This window comes from Fonsecaea monophora (genome assembly GCF_001642475.1).
Source record: "Fonsecaea monophora strain CBS 269.37 chromosome Unknown Scaff72, whole genome shotgun sequence".
Taxonomy (NCBI): domain Eukaryota; kingdom Fungi; phylum Ascomycota; class Eurotiomycetes; order Chaetothyriales; family Herpotrichiellaceae; genus Fonsecaea; species Fonsecaea monophora.
Window position 1 is genome coordinate 18,849 of NW_019174003.1, and position 17,956 is coordinate 36,804.

The 17,956-nt window shown below is 50.8% G+C and overlaps 3 protein-coding genes across 3 annotated transcripts; all 3 read left to right on the forward strand.

Moving 5' to 3' along the window:
• Positions 1-2,332: 2,332 nt before the first annotated feature.
• On the forward strand, positions 2,333-3,062 carry AYO21_08364 (hypothetical protein; the record flags this gene model as incomplete). The annotated part of the gene is made up of 2 exons (XM_022658309.1): positions 2,333-2,398; positions 2,475-3,062. The coding sequence occupies 2 exons, from the start codon at positions 2,333-2,335 to the stop codon at positions 3,060-3,062; spliced, it is 654 nt and encodes a 217-aa protein (XP_022509350.1).
• Positions 3,063-3,082: 20 nt separating this feature from the next.
• AYO21_08365 (hypothetical protein) lies at positions 3,083-3,547 on the forward strand (the record flags this gene model as incomplete). The annotated part of the gene is made up of 1 exon (XM_022658310.1): positions 3,083-3,547. The coding sequence occupies one exon, from the start codon at positions 3,083-3,085 to the stop codon at positions 3,545-3,547; it is 465 nt and encodes a 154-aa protein (XP_022509351.1).
• Positions 3,548-4,527: 980 nt separating this feature from the next.
• On the forward strand, positions 4,528-17,537 carry AYO21_08366 (hypothetical protein; the record flags this gene model as incomplete). The annotated part of the gene is made up of 3 exons (XM_022658311.1): positions 4,528-4,810; positions 4,861-9,020; positions 9,069-17,537. 3 exons carry the CDS (start codon positions 4,528-4,530, stop codon positions 17,535-17,537), a joined length of 12,912 nt encoding a protein of 4,303 aa, XP_022509352.1.
• Positions 17,538-17,956: the final 419 nt, after the last annotated feature.

Genomic DNA, 17,956 nt, shown 5'->3' on the forward strand with positions numbered 1-17,956 from the left:
GCGGCCAGCAGAATGTAGGCACTGCCAGCCATTCGATTGAACAGATGAGACGATTGATCGACAGGAGACAAGTCTCGAGGATTCGTGGGAAAACCCCGGTGGTTCAATCATAGGGGAAATTGTGAACTCGAAGCACGCATGACGCAGGGTCAACCCCCTGCGTCTGGGAGGACTGTGAAAGGAGCTGCTGGACCGTTTAAGAAGCCTCGGGTCCAGTAGTACGGTGCACCATTAACGAGGTGGTTCCTCAATCTGTCACGGACCCCTCGTACAAACACTCCGTGCGACGGCGGGTGATGCTGACGCAGACATTCTCGTACCGAGTACTCGCGCGTACTTGAACACTTAGCGAAAGGAAAATTGGCCTCGTGGATTGGTGGCGAGGCAGGTTAGTGGGTTCCAAGGGCGCAGGCACGCAGGCTTCAACCCCGCGAGTTTTAACCGAAGGATCCAAGGACCAGGTTAGGATCAGCACCAGCACAGACACCACAATGAAGGGGTCCCACGCAGGACTTGGGAGATCTCAGTGCGCGACCAAGTGTATTTTGAGGAACAAAGGCGGCCCGCTGGGTACATACCCTATCAGTACCAATATACATAGACTTCTAACAAAGGAGAGAGGTCTGGCTGGGTAATCATCGATTTGACTGATGATTACTCGAAAAAGACTCGATGTCATCAGATGAATCATGACCTCCCGATTCTGAAACGGAATGACCCCGGGAGACGATTCGACAACTTTTGGAGATCTCCGGCTGTTCTCGACGGCCAACCAGCCATGAGTGGCTGCAGTGCTTGCATCAAGCTTGGACCATCTCTTTTGTGTCTGTGTGTTCATTGCCTTGAACGGGCCATCTCAGCGTCGCCGAAGTGTATCCATCAAACCGCTGCAGGTCTCAGGGTCCAGGCCAAATTGAGGCATTCTGATGGTGCTCAATGGTTACTCCGGATGAGGTGGAAATATTCCGTCCAAACTGTATGAGGTACTGCTCGGCTGTGTGACCGGACTCGATGCTGTACTGGCTGAGGAAGGAATGCGTGAACCCCGGATGCGCGTGTACTATTAGGCGACTCGGTGAAATCGAAATTTGTGACCATTTTGCATGGGGACATTGTTGTTGGTTGGGATTGAACACGAGGATCGGTACGTGTAGACGAGCGCAGCCAGCCCAAGTTGATCGACGTCTCGGAGACACGCGACCAGCACTTGGACAGCAATTCATGCGAGACTCCTGCTCCTGCCCTGTTGGGGTTTTCAGGGCTTTCCGGCTTCCTAGGCTTGATCTTCCCTAGGCACCCTCGGCACCGAGCGAATGTGATCAGTAGGCTCCATGCTGGATACATGGGCTCTTAGCTCTTGCCCCGTCAGCTCTCGCTTTAACCCAAGAAGGGGCTGATTGACCGAAAAATGGCGTAAGGAGATCAGCCCATCCACCCTCTGGGCAGTGGGCACCACTGGCAACCCGCCCTAACCACCTTCCCCCGGTCGACGCATTTTTGGTTGCGGAATTCCTTTGCCCCCAAATTCCCCCCCAGGAGTCCAGGACCGGGTCTGGGTCTCAGGTGCCGATGGTGTTTTGGCTGGGCCTGGTGCGCATGTCGGTGTGGAGAGGGTCATCTTTTTCACGTTTTCACTTCGACCAAGAACTGAGTGATGTGCACTGAACGGCCAACGGGCCCTCCACCTTTTCCCACTCACCCGCATTTTTTGCTTTGGCTGCATGATCATTACATCGATCCCTCTTTCTTGTCCAAACCACTTATTTGTATACGACACTCGTCTTCTCGACATCGGCTCGGTCAAACTCGAACTCGTTAACGTCGCTCGTTGCTCCTGCAGCAAAACCATCTCCCGTCGCCCCTCGGAAGCCTCTGTCTCCACCACTTTAGTCGGTGTCGTCCATCGACTTGCTTCAACCTTCTCCGGTGCCTGAGAACCTGACTTGCCTGCTTCCCCCGTCGATTGCGAGAGGCGTACCTTGTCTTCTGCTCTGCTATGCGCAGAGTGTCGCAGAATATCCAGTCTTAATGGGCGCAGTCGGACTTTCACCCTCTTGCTCGCTGCGCACGGGTTGCTTTACTTGGAAAGCCAGAGAAGAAACATGAGCCCAATTCCAACAATTGAAGATGTCCTTCATGTCTGGGTTAGGCGCGATGAACCAGATAATCCAGAACAGAGACCGAGTGACCCGAATGGACTCGTCCTTGAAGCTTGGGGTGGGTAGTGCCTTGTCTACCAGTCGTCGTACAATCCTCGCATAAGAAGCAGTGGCTGACAAAAAACTTTTCGGAGACAACAGCGCAGGGGTACATGGTCGGGTCACTCATCATCATGTCCTGCATCACATTGGCAAATATGCGGAAAGGTGTTTTGCTGCACAAATTGATTCTGCTCGAGGTAAGTTGGACCGATTGAACCCCTTGGGCGCTTTATGTTCTTGGGACAGTGACTGACCAGTTACGCGGGTTAACAGCTCGTCCTCGGGTATTGGCAAGGCTTCTTTATCCTGTTCAACCCACCTGTGTACGCCTGGTGGCTCTCTGTAGCCGCCATTCCGCTCAATATTTCCTGGTGGTTGCATAATGTCATCGCCTGGATGAAGTTAAAGCCTTTCCTCAACAAGACAGTCAGTCGGCTTTTTATCGGGACCGTAATCTTGGTGATACCGTATTGGATTGTCGAGATATATGCCAACTTCACCTACTTTCACAACGTCAACAAGGTCTTCTTGAAGACACGACCATGGGAAGCGCTGTGCCGGGATCCTTGGTGGATATTGGCAGCCTGCCTCCTGATATACAACATCAAGACCAAGTACGACTTGACACTAACGCAAATTGTTCGCATCTCTCCTCGTTTTGCCGTCATGCTTGGTGCCATGGTGCTCAGTATATGCTTTATTATCCTGGACGTCCTCTCGGTTACCTCGGCCCTCAAGTCTGTGTTACCGGTGGGCATCAACCCATTCTGGAAGCTGTCCTTTGTCTTCAAGTGCTTGACCGACTCGGTTGTCTTGGACGATTTCAAAACAGCTCTAGATCGATTGAGGCATTCAAAATGAGCCGGCTTGGCAGCTTCGCTATGGATGCGGCAGACTATCGCAACAAAAAGCACACGGAGGACGTGAATGCCGCCAACAATTGGAGCACTCCCCCCCCTCCACCAACCGGGGATAAAGCCCAACCGATCGCCCCCCTGCCAATATTACCCAGCCCTGATAGCGACTATATCAAGCCTCGCTGGGAGGAGCTTAAACATGGGCGCTCTGCCCATTTAGAAAACCGAGACTCGACAGAGATTGCTCGAAACGGCTCGAGAGATCGCGACCCAGAGGAGAATCCCTTTGACGCGATAGACTATGCCGATCCTCAACGAGAGTCCAGTGACACTCAAATGCTCAAGGCAAATTCCAGTTGGCTGCAACGGCGGTCCTCTGAAGAAACTTCTGACGCCGATATAGAATATGCCATGGCGGTCCGGTCAATGACCAATGATTCCATGGAACAACAACGCAATCGAAGCAAATCAATAGGTATTGCCAAGTGAGCTTCAGAGGTCTGCCCCGGAAGGGCACCACTTGACCATGGTTCTCCCACAGTTGTCACAGCGCTGAGCGCATCACAGAGTCGTGACAATCTGTATTGGCCACCAAATTGTCCATGCAAAGGGTGAACCTGTCAAAGTCCGCCAGCCCAACACAGCTGTGGCAAGTCTTTGCAGAAAGGGCATGCTGCCTTCACCACCCGCCCGGCTCTGCCGTCACGACGGCAAGAGATAATGTTCAGTCAACTGACAACGCCGAGCAAAGAGCAGTACGCATCAGACCCGGCAACCAGATGCCTGACAGAAGGCAGAGGCATGGACTGAATGGACTGGCCTCGGAGCTCTGAATGAGTACGGAGCACCCGAAGCGGACTCTAAGAATGAGGAACGAAGGAATGGATCTGGGATACATTTTCCAAAATTTTATTGCAAGGATACCCCGTGATGTTGCCGACACGTTCATACATAGCGAACTGGCCTGGACTGGAAAAAAAGGTAATTGCATTGGATTTATATGCCTGGACTGTTTCTTGTAGCGTTTACGTGTGGTTGCTTGTACACAAGTAATAAACATTCAGTACTGTGTCCGTGTCTTTATGATTATGTGTACATGTATATTTACAGAAGCTCGTGCACGAGTAGCTCGAGCAGGTGTTCGAGCGATACCCCCTGGCCCCGTATGCAGGGTGTCGCAATTTGACTGGTTCGCGGGCACCCAATGAAGCCCCGGCCGTTTCTTGGCACGAGGACCCTCCCGAGCCACCCTCAGAACAAACGCGTCTCCAGGCCTGCGCGGTTCCCCAGTTGATACTTTGTACAAGTCAGTACTTTCTCTAATTCTTCCAACAACCCCCAACTTTCCTCCCTCGCCACGGAAGTCTGTTCTTGTCAGCATTGCGCCGGCGCTGGAGGACTTCTGATATGCCGGCAAATGTCTCAGTCGTCGAATCTCTTCTTCTGTCAGATCGATAAATCCATCCCCTATGGATGTCCTCTCGACTAGCACCCCCAACGGGGATCCCGGACCTACAGCGATATTAGAGCCCGTGGATCCCCTCGACGTCCTCGAACATATTGCCAATCTGATTGAGACTACACTGGGTGCTGCCAGGAGAGAGCTCGAAGCAGTTGGCAGCCTTTTGTCCAAAGCCAGCCGTCCCGAATCCCTCAACAAGTGTGCTCGATTTGCCACAGATCCTCAGATTACTCTCTATGCGCAAAAGGATGTTCGGGAAGAACTGGTTAATGGTCACGATGACACCCCAAGTCAGTAATGAATCGGGGCCTAAAGATAAACACTGCTAATCCATCAGCAGAAATCGAGCATCGATATACCCTTTCATCCGAGTTGTCCCCTGCACAAACGACTGTTGCCACGATCGCCTTTTTGAAACTCTCCGGCCCTCTCGATGCACGGAAGTCGATAGCCAGTCAGATTCAAGTCTTCAATCTCCCGGGTTCCTACAACATTGGTGGTGAAGCAAACACCGGCGGAGACGTTATCTCACCCTACGAAGTGGTCTACTCGCTCCTACACAACGTTCTCAGCCCATACTTTGAGGCGTACACCCGGCAGCATGGCTCCATCAACCGAAACTGGTATGACCCCCAGGCAAAAGGGGGTATTCCTGGTGCGAAGAGAAGGATTGCGGAATTGGAAATGAGTCTCCTGCACCTGCAGCAAAACACTGATATCCCAATGATACACTTGCCCATGCATGAAGTGGTGATGGGAGCCGTACAAAATGCCGAAGCACAAGGATTGTCCCCTTCTGTGCAATTGATTCCGGCTCACGTCCTTGAGAATACCACCGTTCTGAACAGCATCCAAAACCATGTGATTGGCTGGATCAAATCAATACAGAATATCACCAAACTGACCAAAGATGTCAAGGATGCGACACCCGCACAGACCTCTGCCGCGCAGGAAATTAATTTCTGGTTGTCATTGGAGGCTTCGTTGAATAAACTAGTGGAAGAAATAAGTCTCGACCATGTCCGTTTGACGTTGGAGATTCTCAAGAAAGCCAAGCGGCAACAGGCGGTTGTCAGTTTTGAAACCGACACCGGCTGGAGAGACGCTCTCGAAGTCGTGCGGAACTACAACACGCTCATGAGGGACTTTCCCTTGGATGAACTGTCTTCTGCAACGTCATTCCAGAAACTGGCAGAAGCTCTTGTCCTAATCTTCAATCATCTGAACAAGAAATGGAGGGTGTGCAACTACCCCATTCGCCGAGCACTCAGGCTGGTGGAGGGTATCTCGGAAGATATGAACGCTCAGATTCTTCGTCTGCTTCAAGGCCGCTCGATCATGTCACTCAGCTGGGACGAGTTTACCGACCTAATGAACTCAGTCAACCTGGTCTGGGAGACATGGGATGATCAGATGAAGAGTTTCACAGCTGTTGCCCGGGAGATTACAAGGCGCAAAAACACCGACTTTGTGCCCGTGAAGATAATTCCTCGACACGCTCAAACTCAAGAACGACTGCGGTACGTCTACCGCTTTCGGAACGACCACGAACAGCTACGTCGGACGATAATCAACGTTCTTGGATCCAAAGCCCACACAACGGACTCGACTCGACCAGCCGATGATGGTGGAGCTGCTATCATCGAGGAACTAGGAGATGTGGATGCCGTTGAGGAAGTTGCTGGAGCCTATGACATTGTCCGCCATGTGGATGTGTTAGATGTGTCTCCGAAGGGGACAGAAATATGGGTGCAGGCTGAAATGCAGTATACTGAGCGCACATCTCGGGTGGAGGATTCAATCATCACCAGGCTTAGAGATCGGTTAGGCAAAGCGAAGACGGCAAACGAGATGTTTCGAGTGTTTGAAAAATTCAACGCTCTACTGGTCCGCCCCAAGGTTCGGGGCGCTATCGCCGCATATCAGACCCAGCTTCTGGACAATGTCAAGAACGCTATCGCTTCCCTCCACGAGCGATTCAAACAGCAGTACGGTGGCTCCGAAGCACAGATGATGGCTCAACTTCGCGACATCCCTCCTGTAGCAGGGGCAATCCTGTGGGTCCGTCAAATCGAAGCACAGTTAAACAATTATATGTCCAAGGTTCAAGCGGTCCTAGGAGAAGACTGGATGCTACATACCGACGGGGAGAAGCTCGAAGCGGAGAGCAATCTGTTTCGCAAGAAGCTAACAACCAGGGACATCTATGAGGCATGGCTTAGGGATGTCCAAGCGAGGGACATCTCTGTCACCGGCAGACTGTTCTCTATTTCTCGGAGTCGTACAGCTAATGGTGCCATGGAGCTCATTGTGAACTTTGACAATCATGCCATTTCCCTGTTCAAGGAGGTCAGAAATCTGAGTTGGCTGAACTACCAGATTCCACATCGGATAGCGACAACCGCCAAACAAGCTCAGCGTGTATATCCATACGCTTTGAGCCTTATGGAGAGTGTCGCAGGGTACTTTTCCGCAGTCCGAGCCATTCAAGAAATGCCCAATATTGCACCTCTGATGGCCGGGTATGAGAAGGAAGTGCAGAGTCTCTTTGCCACCGGTATCAAACTCCGTTGGGACTCTTTCATTCACTCTTATGAACTCCACATCAAAGGGAAAGCGACTACAAATGACTCGGCTCATGTGCAGTACGTCCGTGATTTGGCTACAGCGGTCACAACTCTGCAAAGCAAGACTGCGACTGTGCGAAGCCTCGACCAAAGCATCCAGGTTGCTCTTTCTGAGATGAAGAGCTGCCCTTATACAGCCAAGAATTTCCAGGCCCAAATGGACATCATCCAGAATGCTGTGGACAAGATGAATCTGGAGAACTATTCAAATCTCTCTAATTGGGTTTCGCAGCTGAACTCGCAGTTGCGCCACATCTTCGAGGAACGACTACGAGCTGCTCTCAGGTACTGGATTACTTCTTTCACCTCCACAGACGAACAATACCCAGTCTCAGAGGAGTCAATCCATCATGTTCAGTTCCCCCCTACACAAATCGAGATCATGATGAATAATCAGACAGTTTTCGTCGATCCTCCTCTCAACTTTGTCAAGGCTTCGTGGGTGCTCCAGCTAGAAGACTGGTTGGAAGTCTTGTGTCACTTGCCTCAGGTCAGAGCTTCTCGATACTCGGTGACTGCAGATATCGGTTCACCGCAAGTATCGCCTTCATTCACAGATCTACCGCTGCAGAATGTTGAGGTTCTGCAGGCTGCCTACAACGCCATCGACACCAGAATCGAAAATATGGCTTTTTACCTCGAGGAGTGGTACACCTACCAGAATCTGTGGGATCTCCGGAGCGATCAGTTACATGAAACTCTGGGTGATGATCTCGCTCAGTGGCACCAGCTCCTACAAGAAGTTCGACATGCACGTTCAACGTTTGACACCTCCGAGGGACGCAAGAGCTTCGGCAGTGTGGTCTTCGATTATGAGCAGGTCCAATCGAAGATTACACAGAAATATGATCAATGGCAATATGAGATAACCAGCAAATTTGGCGGCATTCTCGGCAATCGTATGGCTGAAGTGTACACTGATATGAAACGATCACGCCTCGAGCTCGAAAATCACTCCTTAGAGGCGTCATCCACTGCACAAGCCGTTGCATTCATCACCATTGTCCAACAGTGCAGACGAAATGCTATAATATGGGGTCCTGAAGTCGACATCTTCAGACAAGGCCAGACAACCCTTTCAAGACAGCGGTACAATTTTGCTAGTGACTGGCTTTCTGCAAACCAAGTGAGCGACGAATGGGATGCTTTCGAAGAGATATTGAATCGCAAAAGCAAGATTGTTGAAGATCAGACGGATGCGCTACGGGCCAACATCATCGCAGAAGACCGCGTTATCGGCAGCCGCATAGCTGATGTGGTTGCTCAGTGGACGGAGGAGAAGCCAGTTTCCGGAACAATTCCACCTGCAGAAGCTGCTGAGCTCTTGCGTGTCTACCAAACTCGCATGGAGAAGTTGCAAGCGGAAGCTGAAACTGTCTCGAGAGCGAAAGAAGCCCTTGCGCTGCCATCTTCTCGAGATGATTCTTTGACTGCCGCCTTGGAAGAAGTGAACGATTTCAAGTCTGTCTGGTCCGCCCTGTCTACGATATGGGAAAGCATCAACGAGCTCCGAGAGATGCTATGGACTAGCTTACAACCACGAAAGCTTCGTCAATCATTGGACGGATTAGTGAAGATGACGAAAGAGATGCCCAGTCGAATGCGGCAATATGCAGCTTTTGAGCATGTCCAGACGGTTCTCCGCCAGTTGATTAAAGCAAACCCGCTGCTGAATGACCTCAAGTCGGATGCCATTCGAGAAAGACATTGGCTAAAGATCCACAAAGCCTTGAAGCCTAACAAGAGATATTCTGAGGTGTCGATGACTCTCGGGGACGTCTGGGATCTTCAGTTAATCACCAGCGAAGCAACTATCCGGGACATCATCGTCCAGGCAAGAGGAGAGCTCGCCCTCGAAGAATTTGTTAGACAAGTAAGGGAGACTTGGCAAAGCTACCCGCTTGACCTGGTGAATTATCAGAATAAGTGCCGGCTCATTCGGGGCTGGGATGACCTGTTCTCCAAATGCAGTGAGAATTTGAATTCCCTTCAAGCTATGCGGCACTCCCCATACTACAAAGAGTTTGAGGAAGAAGCCTCATCATGGGAGGACAAGCTAAATCGCGTCCATGTTCTGTTCGATATCTGGATCGATGTTCAAAGACAATGGGTTTACTTAGAAGGCGTCTTCACCGGAAACAACGATATCAAACACCTTCTACCCACCGAGTCCAGCCGATTCTCCAACATCAACACAGAGTTTTCTGCCGTCATGAAGAAGGTCTATAAGTCTCCATTTGTCATGGATGTGCTTGCAATTCCCGGTGTACAGAAATCCTTAGAGCGGCTAGCAGAACTCCTGACCAAGATCCAGAAGGCCTTGGGCGAGTACCTCGAACGGGAGCGAGTATCATTCCCTCGATTCTACTTTGTTGGTGATGAAGACCTGCTTGAGATCATTGGCAACAGCAATGATAGCAGCCGCGTCGCGAAGCATTTCAAGAAGATGTTTGCTGGGATATCTGGCGCCGAAGTGACCGATGACAACACGATCGCGGCCATTACTTCAAAGGAAGGCGAGGTCGTCAGGCTGAAGAAGGAGGTTTCTCTCATCAAACTCCCGAAAATCAACGATTGGCTTACAGCTCTCGACACCAATGTTAAGCAGACCTTGGCCGAATTACTTGCCGAAGCGGCCACTGCCTTCAGGCCGTTGTTTACTGCGCCTGAACTAGATGTCAATCAATTCCAAGAGTACATGACGCGATTCCCGGCACAGATAATGATCCTCGCCGCCCAAGTTGTATGGACCGAACTTGTTCAAGGAGCACTTGAAGGTGGTGGCCAAGAATTACCAAAGCTTCACGAGTATGAAGTCCGTCTGCTCGACGTTCTGGCCGAGAGCGTGTTGCAAGACCTCCCGGCCTTGACTCGCAAGAAATGCGAGCATTTCATTACCGAGGCTGTTCATCAACGAGATGTCATTGCAAAGCTCATGAAAGCGGAAGCAAATACACCGGGACACTATCTCTGGCTTCTGCAAATGCGGTATGTTTATGACCCCAATGCAGATCTAATGAGCCGCCTCCGCATCCAAATGGCGAATGCAGACCTGGATTACGGCTACGAATACCTTGGAGTGCCAGACCGCCTGGTTCGGACACCACTAACTGATCGATGCTTTTTGACACTTACACAAGCACTTTGCCAGCGACTTGGGGGTTCACCATATGGTCCTGCGGGAACTGGGAAAACTGAGTCAGTCAAAGCCCTAGGACTTCAACTGGGGCGCTTCACTTTGGTGTTCTGCTGTGACGACACTTTCGACTTCCAAGCGATGGGCCGCATATTTCTAGGGCTTTGTCAAGTAGGAGCTTGGGGATGTTTTGACGAATTCAATCGTCTTGAAGAAAGAATCCTCTCGGCTGTGTCGCAACAGATCCAAAATATTCAGATTGGTCTCAAAAACACCACCAACGAACAGAAGGCACAAATCGACCTGGTGGGCCGTCGCTTCAGAGTCAACCCAAATTCTGGCTTGTTTATCACAATGAATCCCGGTTATGCTGGCCGTTCTAACCTGCCGGATAACCTGAAGAAGCTCTTTAGAAGTGTCGCAATGTCAAAGCCAGACAAGGAGTTAATCGCTGAGGTCATGCTTTTCTCGCAGGGCTTCAAGCAAGCCAAACATATCTCGCACCAGGTCGTGCCCTTTTTCGATCACTGTGCACAGCGACTTTCGAAGCAACCTCATTACGATTTCGGTCTGAGAGCACTGAAAAGTGTCCTCATTAGCTCCGGCGGTCTCAAGAGAGTGCGTATGCAAACTCCAGAGGGGCTTCCAGGAGACGAGAGCATCATTGAACCGCAAATCATTGTGCAGAGCATTCGAGAAACAGTGTCTCCAAAATTGATCAAGCAAGACGTCGAAACCCTCATTGAAGTCCAGGCAGAAGATTTCCCCGGCGTGGAATATGTCCCTGCAAGCATGACCAAGCTGATGGAGGCAATCAAGCAAGTGATGCAAGAACAGCACCTCACAGAAAGCGAGGCTTGGATGACGAAGATTCTCCAGTTGTATCAAATTCAAAACATCCACCACGGTGTGATGATGGTTGGACAATCTGCCTCTGGTAAATCTGCCATCTGGAGAGTTCTGCTCCAAGCCTTGCAGAAAGTGGAGGGCATTGAAGGTGTGTATCATGTAATTGATCCGAAGGTCATGTCAAAGGAAGCACTCTATGGCAGTCTCGACAGCACAACGCGGGAGTGGACCGACGGCTTGTTCACCGCCATCCTGCGCAAGGTCGTTGACAACCTTCGTGGTGAAGACAGCAAGCGGCATTGGATCGTCTTTGACGGAGACGTCGATCCCGAATGGGTAGAAAACCTGAACAGCGTTCTTGACGACAACAAATTACTCACCCTGCCGAACGGTGAAAGACTGAACTTGCCACCAAATGTTCGAATCATGTTCGAAGTCGAGAGTCTCAAGTATGCCACGCTTGCCACGGTCAGCCGTTGTGGCATGGTGTGGTTCTCCGACGACACAGTTAGCCCGTCCCTCATGATGGACCACTTTCTTCAGAAGCTCGCGGACCGAACGTTTGAGGACCTGGATGATGAGATTAAAGCTGCTGGCCTCAGTACGAAAGCTCAAGAGACACAGCGCGACGTGGTCGAGACCTTGAAAGGGTTGATGCAGCGCGATGATTTTCTTCTGAAAGCACTGTCATCAGCGGCAGGCCACAAGCATATCATGGAGTTTACTACAGCCAGGGCGCTCGGCAGTCTGTTCAGTCTGCTGGCTAAAGGATGCCGCACCATCCTGGAGTACAACATGAATCATCCTGAGTTTCCCCTGGATTCGGAGCAGACAGAGGCTTTCATCTCGAAGAAGCTTCTATTGGCAATTGTCTGGAGTTTCGTGGGCGATGCGTCTCTCAGCATCCGTAAGAACTTTGGAGACTTCCTGTCCTCGATGACGAACGTCGACCTACCCACCCTCGACAGCTCTACTTCGCTCATCGATTACGATGTGACCCTGCCCCATGCTCAATGGGTGCCATGGCAGGCTCAAGTACCGACGGTTGACTTGAACACGCATTCAATCACCCAGACTGATGTTATCATCCCTACGATCGATACTGTCCGCCATGAGGACGTCTTGTATTCGTGGTTATCGGAACACAAACCTTTGATGCTGTGTGGTCCACCTGGTTCTGGTAAAACAATGACCCTCTTCAGTGCCCTCCGCAAACTACCCGATATGGAGGTTGTTGGTCTCAACTTCTCAAGTGCAACACAGCCAGAGCTTGTCATCAAAACATTTGAGCAATACTGCGAGTACAAAAAGACCCTCAATGGGATGGTACTGTCCCCCACCCAACTGGGGCGGTGGCTGGTCATTTTCTGCGACGAGATCAATCTTCCCGCCCCTGATAAATACGGAACCCAGCGCGCTATCAGTTTCCTGCGACAGCTCGTGGAACAAAATGGGTTTTGGCGCCCTACTGACAGAGTCTGGGTCACCTTGGAACGTATTCAATTCGTCGGCGCCTGCAATCCACCAGAAGATGTGGGGCGTCATCCCATGGGTGACAGATTCCTGCGACACGCGCCCGTGGTCATGGTTGACTATCCCGGCGAGGTCTCCCTGGCCCAGATTTACGGCACCTTCAATAATGCGGTTCTCAAGGTGGTGCCCTCATTGCGAGGATTTGCGGAGGCGCTAACACACGCCATGGTTGAGTTCTACCTGAAGTCTCAAGCTAGATTTACGCCGGACATCCAGCCTCACTATGTTTACTCGCCTCGAGAACTGACCCGATGGGTCCGCGGCATATATGAGGCTATAGCCCCTCTTGAACACCTCTCCCTGGAGGGACTGATTCGAATCTGGGCGCACGAAGCATTGCGGTTGTTCCAAGATCGACTCGTTGAACAAGAGGAGCGGGCATGGACTTCTGATATGATACGACAGACCGCCCTGGAACACTTTCCAACTGCCGATATTGACCAAGCTCTACAGGGGCCAATCCTGTTCTCTAATTGGCTTTCGAAGAACTATGTCTCTGTTGAGCAAGAACAATTACGTGAGTTTGTCAAGGCACGCCTCAAGACATTTTGCGAGGAAGAGGTCGATGTCCCTCTAGTGCTGTTCAATGATGTCCTCGAGCATGCTCTGCGCATCGACCGTGTCTTCCGACAACCACAGGGCCATCTCATCCTAATAGGCACCAGCGGTAGTGGCAAGACCACCTTGTCCAGGTTTGTAGCCTGGATGAATGGTTTGACCATCTTCCAGATCAAGGTTCATGGGCGATATTCAGCAGAAGACTTCGATGACGATTTGCGGGGTGTTCTCCGCGCGTGTGGCTGCAGAGGCCAAAAGATTTGCTTCATCATGGACGAATCAAATGTCCTGGACTCTGGTTTCCTAGAGCGGATGAATACTTTGCTTGCCAACGGAGAAGTACCTGGTCTTTTTGAGGGAGATGAGTATTCTGCTCTTATGACAGCCTGCAAGGAAGGCGCTCAACGACAAGGTCTTCTCCTGGATTCGCAAGAAGAGCTCTACAAGTGGTTCACCCAGCAGATTGTGCGCAATCTACACGTCGTGTTCACAATGAACCCCCCACAGGATGGTCTCTCCTCCAAGGCAGCTACTAGCCCTGCCTTGTTCAACAGATGTGTTCTCAACTGGATGGGCGATTGGTCAGATCAAGCTCTCTTCCAAGTCGGCTACGAACTGACACACTCGATCGACCTTGACAAGCCAAATTTCTCCGCCCCTGACAGCATTCCTGTCGCATATCGTGGTCTCTCGCTCCCTGCCTCGCACCGCGACACTATTATCAATGCAATGGTGCACATACACTACTCAGTACAGAAGACCAACGAACGGTTGGAGCGTCAGCAGGGCATCGTTACTTATCTTACACCTCGGCATTATCTGGATTTCGTTACGCAATTTCGCAAACTCTTCAGGGAAAAACGTGAAGATCTGGAAGAACAACAACGACATCTCAATGTCGGTCTCGATAAGCTTCGAGACACAGTCGATAAAGTACGCGACTTGAGAGCTAGCCTGGACCAGAAGAAGCGTCAGCTGGAGCTAAAGGATGCCGAGGCGAATGAAAAGCTCCAACGAATGGTTGCAGATCAGCGAACCGCGGAGTCTCAGAAAACCACCTCCATTGAGATACAAACAGAGCTGGAGAAACAAGAAAAAGAAATCGCGAGCCGGAAGGAGATTGTGCTAGAAGACCTAGCCAAGGCGGAACCCGCGGTCATTGAAGCGCAGCGAAGCGTCAGCAACATCAAGAGACAACATCTCACCGAGGTGAGATCGATGGCCAATCCTCCATCTGGTGTCAAGCTTGCTTTGGAATCGGTTTGCACCTTACTTGGTCACAAAGTCGATAATTGGAAAGCCATTCAAACTGTTGTTCGACGAGACGATTTCATTGCAAATATCGTCAACTACGACAATGAAAAAGACATGACACCAAGCTTACGGCAGAAGATGCGGCACGACTTCCTGTCCAACGATGACTTTACATTCGAGAAGGTTAACCGTGCAAGCAAAGCATGTGGACCTCTGGTACAATGGGTGGAAGCCCAGGTCAATTACTCTGAGATTCTAGACCGCGTGGGACCTTTGCGAGCGGAAGTAGAGCAACTTGAGGACAAAGCTCTCCAAACCAAGGCAGAGGCCAAAGCCATTGAGAACAGGATCCTCAAGCTGGAGGAGAGCATTGCAACCTACAAGACAGAATATGCTGCCCTGATCAGTGAAACCCAAGCAATCAAGAGCGAAATGGCACGAGTTCAGACGAAGGTAGACCGCAGTCTACGTCTGCTCGACAGTCTGTCTTCCGAGCGTGTCAGATGGGAGGCAGCCAGTAAGTCTTTTGAGACGCAAATCCAGACCCTGGTTGGGGACGTGGTCATTGCATCGGCATTCCTGGCGTATGGAGGTCTCTATGACCAACAGTTCAGAAAGACCATGGTCGATGATTGGATGCATCACATGTCGCAGTCTGGCATTTCTTGCAAGACTGATGGCTCAGTTCTTGGATACTTGTCGTCTGCTGACGAACGACTGCAATGGCAGCGCCACTCTTTGCCAGCTGATGACTTGTGCATGGAGAATGCCATCATGCTCAAGCGCTTCAACCGGTATCCATTGATCATCGACCCACCCGGCAGGGTGACGGAATTCTTGAAACAAGAGCATCAAGGGCGGAAGCTGACAGTGACAAGCTTCTTGGATGACGCCTTCACCAAGCAACTTGAAAGTGCTTTGCGTTTTGGCAATCCGATCCTGATTCAAGACGCCGAATATCTGGATCCTATCTTAACCCATGTCTTGAACAAGGAATACCAGAAGACTGGTGGACGAGTGCTTATCCAACTTGGCAAACAAGAGATCGACTTTTCAGAGCACTTCCAATTATACCTATCCACTCGGGACCCTTCAGCGGCCTTTGCCCCTGATGTTTGCAGCAGAACTACCTTCATCAACTTCACCGTTACCCGCAGCAGCTTGCGAACACAGTCTTTGAACGAGGTTCTCAAAGCTGAGCGTCCAGATGTCGACAAGCGAAGAACAAACTTGGTCAAGATGCAAGGAGAGTTTGACACAAACCTGCGGCAACTGGAAAAGAGACTTTTGCAAGCTCTCAACGAATCTCGGGGCAATATTCTTGATGATGACAATGTCATTCAAACTCTCGAAACGCTCAAAAAGGAGGCCGCGGTCATCACAAAGAAGGTGGCAGAAACGGAGGGAGTCATGGCAGAAGTCGAGCGTATTACACAAGGCTACAGCCACATTGCCAACGCCTGCAGTGCCATTTTTGCCTTGTTGGAGCAGCTTCACCACCTCAATCATGGGTATCGGTTCTCGCTGCCATACTTCATCGACATATTCAACTCAGTCCTCCATAACAACCCACATCTTGCCAACAAGACAAATCATGAAGAACGTGGCGAGATCATCCTGAAGGACATATTTGTTGAGACTTATCGACGAACGGCCCTATCTCTGTTGCAAAAGGACCGCATCACACTGGCAATGCTGTTAGTCCGCGCCTCCCCATACAGCTTTGATCGATCTGCCATGGAATTGATATTAGAAGACCGACCGCACTCCCGGGGCACTGTACCCACTGACACTCGTGCTGAGGACGTGTTGGCAGCTGTCAAGCGAATTCCCGTTTTCAACAGCGACAAGATCGACCCCTCAAGCAAGAGTTGGTTGCAGTTTCTCTCGGCAGAGCGTGCAGAGCACTGTGTTCCCACCATTTGGAACGATACCGACAGCGTGATTGATCAAAACCTCTACAAATTGCTCCTTGTGAAGCTGGTCCGACCGGACAGGTTTTTGCCCGCAGCTCAAACACTGGTCGCAGGTGTTTTTGGACCCGAAATCTTCCAGGGTACCGATGACCTAGCAACAATTGTCAACCAAGTCAATTCCTCGATCCCAATTGCACTCTGCTCCAACCCCGGGTTTGATGCAAGCTACAAAGTCGATGCCCTTGTGGAGAAGCAGAATGCAAACTGCGCCAATGTTGCGATGGGCTCTGATGAAAGCGTTGCAAGTGCTGACAAGGCCATCACCAGTGCCGCCGCAAATGGTACATGGGTTTTGATCAAGAATGTCCATCTCGCGCCTCAATGGCTACAGACTCTAGAGAAGCGCCTCTCGGCACTCAAACCGCATAATGACTTCAGATTGTTCCTCTCCATGGAGTCAAGCCCCAAAATACCCGTTAACCTGCTCCAAGCCTCCAGAACGCTCGTCTATGAGCAACCAGCGGGCATGAGAGCAAATATGAAAGACACACTGACTGTGGTATCCGACCGAGGCACCCGAACACCTGTCGAGAAGGGCCGGCTTTACCTTCTTCTCTGCTTCCTTCATGCCGTACTTCAAGAGCGACTAAGATATGCCCCAACTCTCGGTTGGAAAGGACTTTGGGAATTCAACGATAGTGATTACGAGTGCTGCGCTTTTATCATCGACGTCTGGATTGATGCAATCGCGCAAGGAAGATCGAATATCGCACCTGTCAAATTACCTTGGGATCTACTTCGAAACTTGATTACCGAGATGTACGGTGGAAAGATCGATGATGAAGGCGACTTCTCATTGCTCCGTGAGATTGTCAGCAAAGTTTTCGACCCTGCAGCATATGAAAGTGACCATGAACTGGTTTCCGCTCCCGACGAGGGCCAGGCACTCAAAGTTCCCTCTGGAACGACTATCCGCGACTTCATGGGCTGGGTGGAGCAATTACCTGAGCGAGAGCCCCCAGCGTATCTAGGGCTACCTGCAAACGCGGAGAAACTATTACTGATGGGCCAAGGAAGAGAAACAATTGGCAACCTTGCCAGGATTACGGATTTACTTGAGGAAGGAGAGCAGACCTTGTCGTAGGAGCATGGCAGCCTTTGAGTCGGCAATTTGGAAAACTGATGGGCTGAGGTTTGATTTTCATGAAACAGAAGGTTGTTTCAATCATGACCATAGAGTGTCGCTGTCCACATGGACGATTTTCTCCTTTGTTCGAAACGAAACTGGTGTTCGCTTCGTTCATTGCAGCCGCTATTATTGAGCGCATGGCGAGAGGCGTTTGGAGGTTATGGTTTCGGGTATACCCTGTGTCGTTCCGCCGCGCTGCGGTTTCTTGTTGTAGATAGATTCCATGAAGACACTTACTTATTACATATTTTTCCCCTCCCTCGTGCTAGGCGTTTGATGAATAGAAGGTTGAGATTAGTATAGTCGAAAAAGGCACAACTTCCACGAGGCTGAATATCACGTGGCTATCTATCCCCGGAAAACCTTCCCAGGCT